The 2,730-nt window shown below is 36.1% G+C and overlaps 1 protein-coding gene across 1 annotated transcript in view; it reads right to left on the reverse strand.

The window, feature by feature from the left end:
* The window catches only part of AADAC (arylacetamide deacetylase), a 7,887-nt gene that overhangs the window by 2,886 nt on the left and 2,271 nt on the right, over positions 1 to 2,730 (reverse strand). Inside the window, exon 2 of the mRNA XM_012642854.1 lies at positions 336 to 571. Within this exon, the coding sequence (XP_012498308.1) occupies positions 336 to 571 (236 nt within the window). The remainder of the gene's footprint in view (positions 1 to 335; positions 572 to 2,730) is intronic.

The following is a 2,730-nucleotide window of genomic DNA, read 5'->3' on the forward strand; positions in this document are numbered from 1 at the left end:
AGGCTAAGTCACCATCTCTATTACCTCATATTTCATCCACTGTGTAACTGCTTCATTTTTGTTTTTACGGCAACATTCCATTAATCTGTAATTAATAATAAATTTCTAAGTTCATGAAATACTTTCTCTTCTTACCTGAGATTTTCTATAGCTTTTGATAACGATTATTCCTTCTTTCAGAGGAAGATGTAAAATAGTTTCTTTAAACAAACATAACTTAAAAGAAATAAATTTTAGACAGCTTAAGTGTTTTGTTATCTGACATATATGTCTTGATATGTTGGAGTCAACATCTCAGTAAAATCTGTGTCATATAATAAACTAAAACTTTTAACAAGGAACACATACCAGCATCCCCCAAACACCAGCCACCACCATGGATATAAAACAAACCCCTTCTTAGTATCTCTGACTTTCGGTTTGGCACATATACGCGGACAGGAACATTATTGAAAGTTGTCTCCATCACAGTGACATTTTCATCAGATGTGACGGGGACATCTTGAAGGCTCATAAAGAATTGTACAGTGTCCATGAAATGGCTGATTCCCAAGACTTCAGCAAACCAAGCCTAAAAGAAGACAGGAAAAAAATACTAGATTACAAATATCCAGTGCCAATATTATTCATGAACATAAAAGTATGCATATGTGTTCTTAATGGTCCTGTGTCATATTCTCAAAGGTGAATCTGAATGACATAGTTAGAAATACTGGAGGTTTAGCTGTGTTACCCACAATAGTTGCTTCAGGTAAAAAAAAAAAATTAAACAATTATCGAGGATTACAACTTGTCAGATTTCATGCTAGACATTAATAGTTTGAGTCCAAAGACAAGACAAGTCCTCTACACTAAAGAAGTTCAGAGTCAAGTGGGAAAAATGGATATATAAGCAGTTACAAAACAACATAACTGCATGTCTCATGGACACATATATAAAGAACTTTGGCAATGGCCAATGAGTCTACAAGTTGCCAGGACATGAGAATTGGGGAGGAGTTTTCAAATAGTAAGTTAACTCTGATGTGAGTACTGAAAGCGGGGTAGAGTTTGGCCAAAGGAAGTAATCTCATTCTAGGTCAAAGGAACAGTCACTGGGGAACTTCTATTATAATCAGAGAAATGCACGTAGTTTAGTAACGCTATAAAGTCAGGACCAGAGAGGGATGCATGAAAGAAAAGGGGCCCGAAGCGGTAAAAGGGAGCCAAATTATGACAGACCAGTAATGCTAGGACTCCAAGAATCAAAAATACTTGTTTCAATTTCAAATTAGGAACATGTAGACTACGGGGCTAGATGATCAAACAGCTGGGCCAACCTCTTTCCCATTATATAAAGATTAAACACGTACAAAGGAATAAGCAAAACTGTCTGTTTTCAACATTGAATCATCCCCACCATGTTTCTGGAAGGGAAGTCAGGGAAAACAGTTCTCAGAACTCCTCACCAGTGTAATTATAGATTAAATTATTTACTCTGTGCCACTGTTGGTACTCATAGGGACATTGACAAATATGTAGCTTTCAATGCTTCTTGTCCTGAGAATTACCACTTCAGTAACGCAGGAAGCTGCAATTATTGGTGACTTCCCTTCATTCCCCATTCTAAAGATTGTGTATTTCAAGTTCGCTATTCTGCATCAGATCCTATTGAGATACTTATATAATGGTAGTGTCTGTGTTCTGACAAAACAATAATTGATAGAAAATACAGTCTAGAAGGAGTTCTCAAACAAAAGAACCTTTAAGATATGTACTGGAATTATGTATCTGACCTAGTTAGATTTAAAGACAGTAATGGCCTCATTGCCAGTGTAAAATGAGACTCTGTTAATGCATGAAATGCAATAGCAAACTAGTTATTTAGTTTAACACCTGTCAAGGTTCCTATTAAGGGAGAGTTTTGAAAGACCAAGTAGCCATTGCATAAAAACATTATGGAGAAAATGATAAGTTCAAGCACTGACTGCACTTGAAAGGTTACACAAAGAAAAATTACATTCTTAGAAATGTAAGAATTGCATGAATGGGTGATGGATCTAATAAAGGTTTGGAAAACATGCCAGATTATATGGTAATGTGATGTACTTTGGCAAATGAATTACATGTTTTTCTTTTTTGCAAAAGAGAGTGAAGGATTTAAGTGCCTATAAATCTATACCTTTTTTCTGCAGAAAACCACACAGGACGATACTGTGATAATAAACTCTATTCCTTCAAAGAAACTAAGAATTGTAGAAAACCTGTGAACTACAAAGTATGAGCAGTATTGGACCAGAGTAACTTAAACCAGCAGAACTGCACAGACAACTGTCATGACAGAAGGAAGTTTGGAGGGCCCTACAGGGGGTAGATCCTGGAAAAAGACAATAGGTATTTGCGCCAAGAATGAAAGTGCCTCACCATGATTAAAGACTCCTACAAACAGGACTAAAATATAATAAGGTTTGATTACTGGGTTAAATAGCTAAAAAAAAAAAAAAACCTCAGAATTATCCAGGAAGGTCCAGGGGTAACTGACTGCAAAACAAACGAACTTCTAACGTGGAGAATAACACTGAAAAGGAGTGAGTGAGTGCATGCTTTACTAACAACAACCAGCAATGGACTAGGGGATTCAGGAGGGCTGGAGAGAAAAAATAGGTGAAAATATAAGGGAGGGTTTTATGTTTATATCTATATCTGCCTATTGATCTATAGCTATGGATTGATAGATAATTTAGCTGTATA

The sequence above is a fragment of the Propithecus coquereli genome, unplaced genomic scaffold (assembly GCF_000956105.1).
Source record: "Propithecus coquereli isolate 6110/MARCELLA unplaced genomic scaffold, Pcoq_1.0 Scaffold19, whole genome shotgun sequence".
Taxonomy (NCBI): Eukaryota; Metazoa; Chordata; class Mammalia; order Primates; family Indriidae; genus Propithecus; species Propithecus coquereli.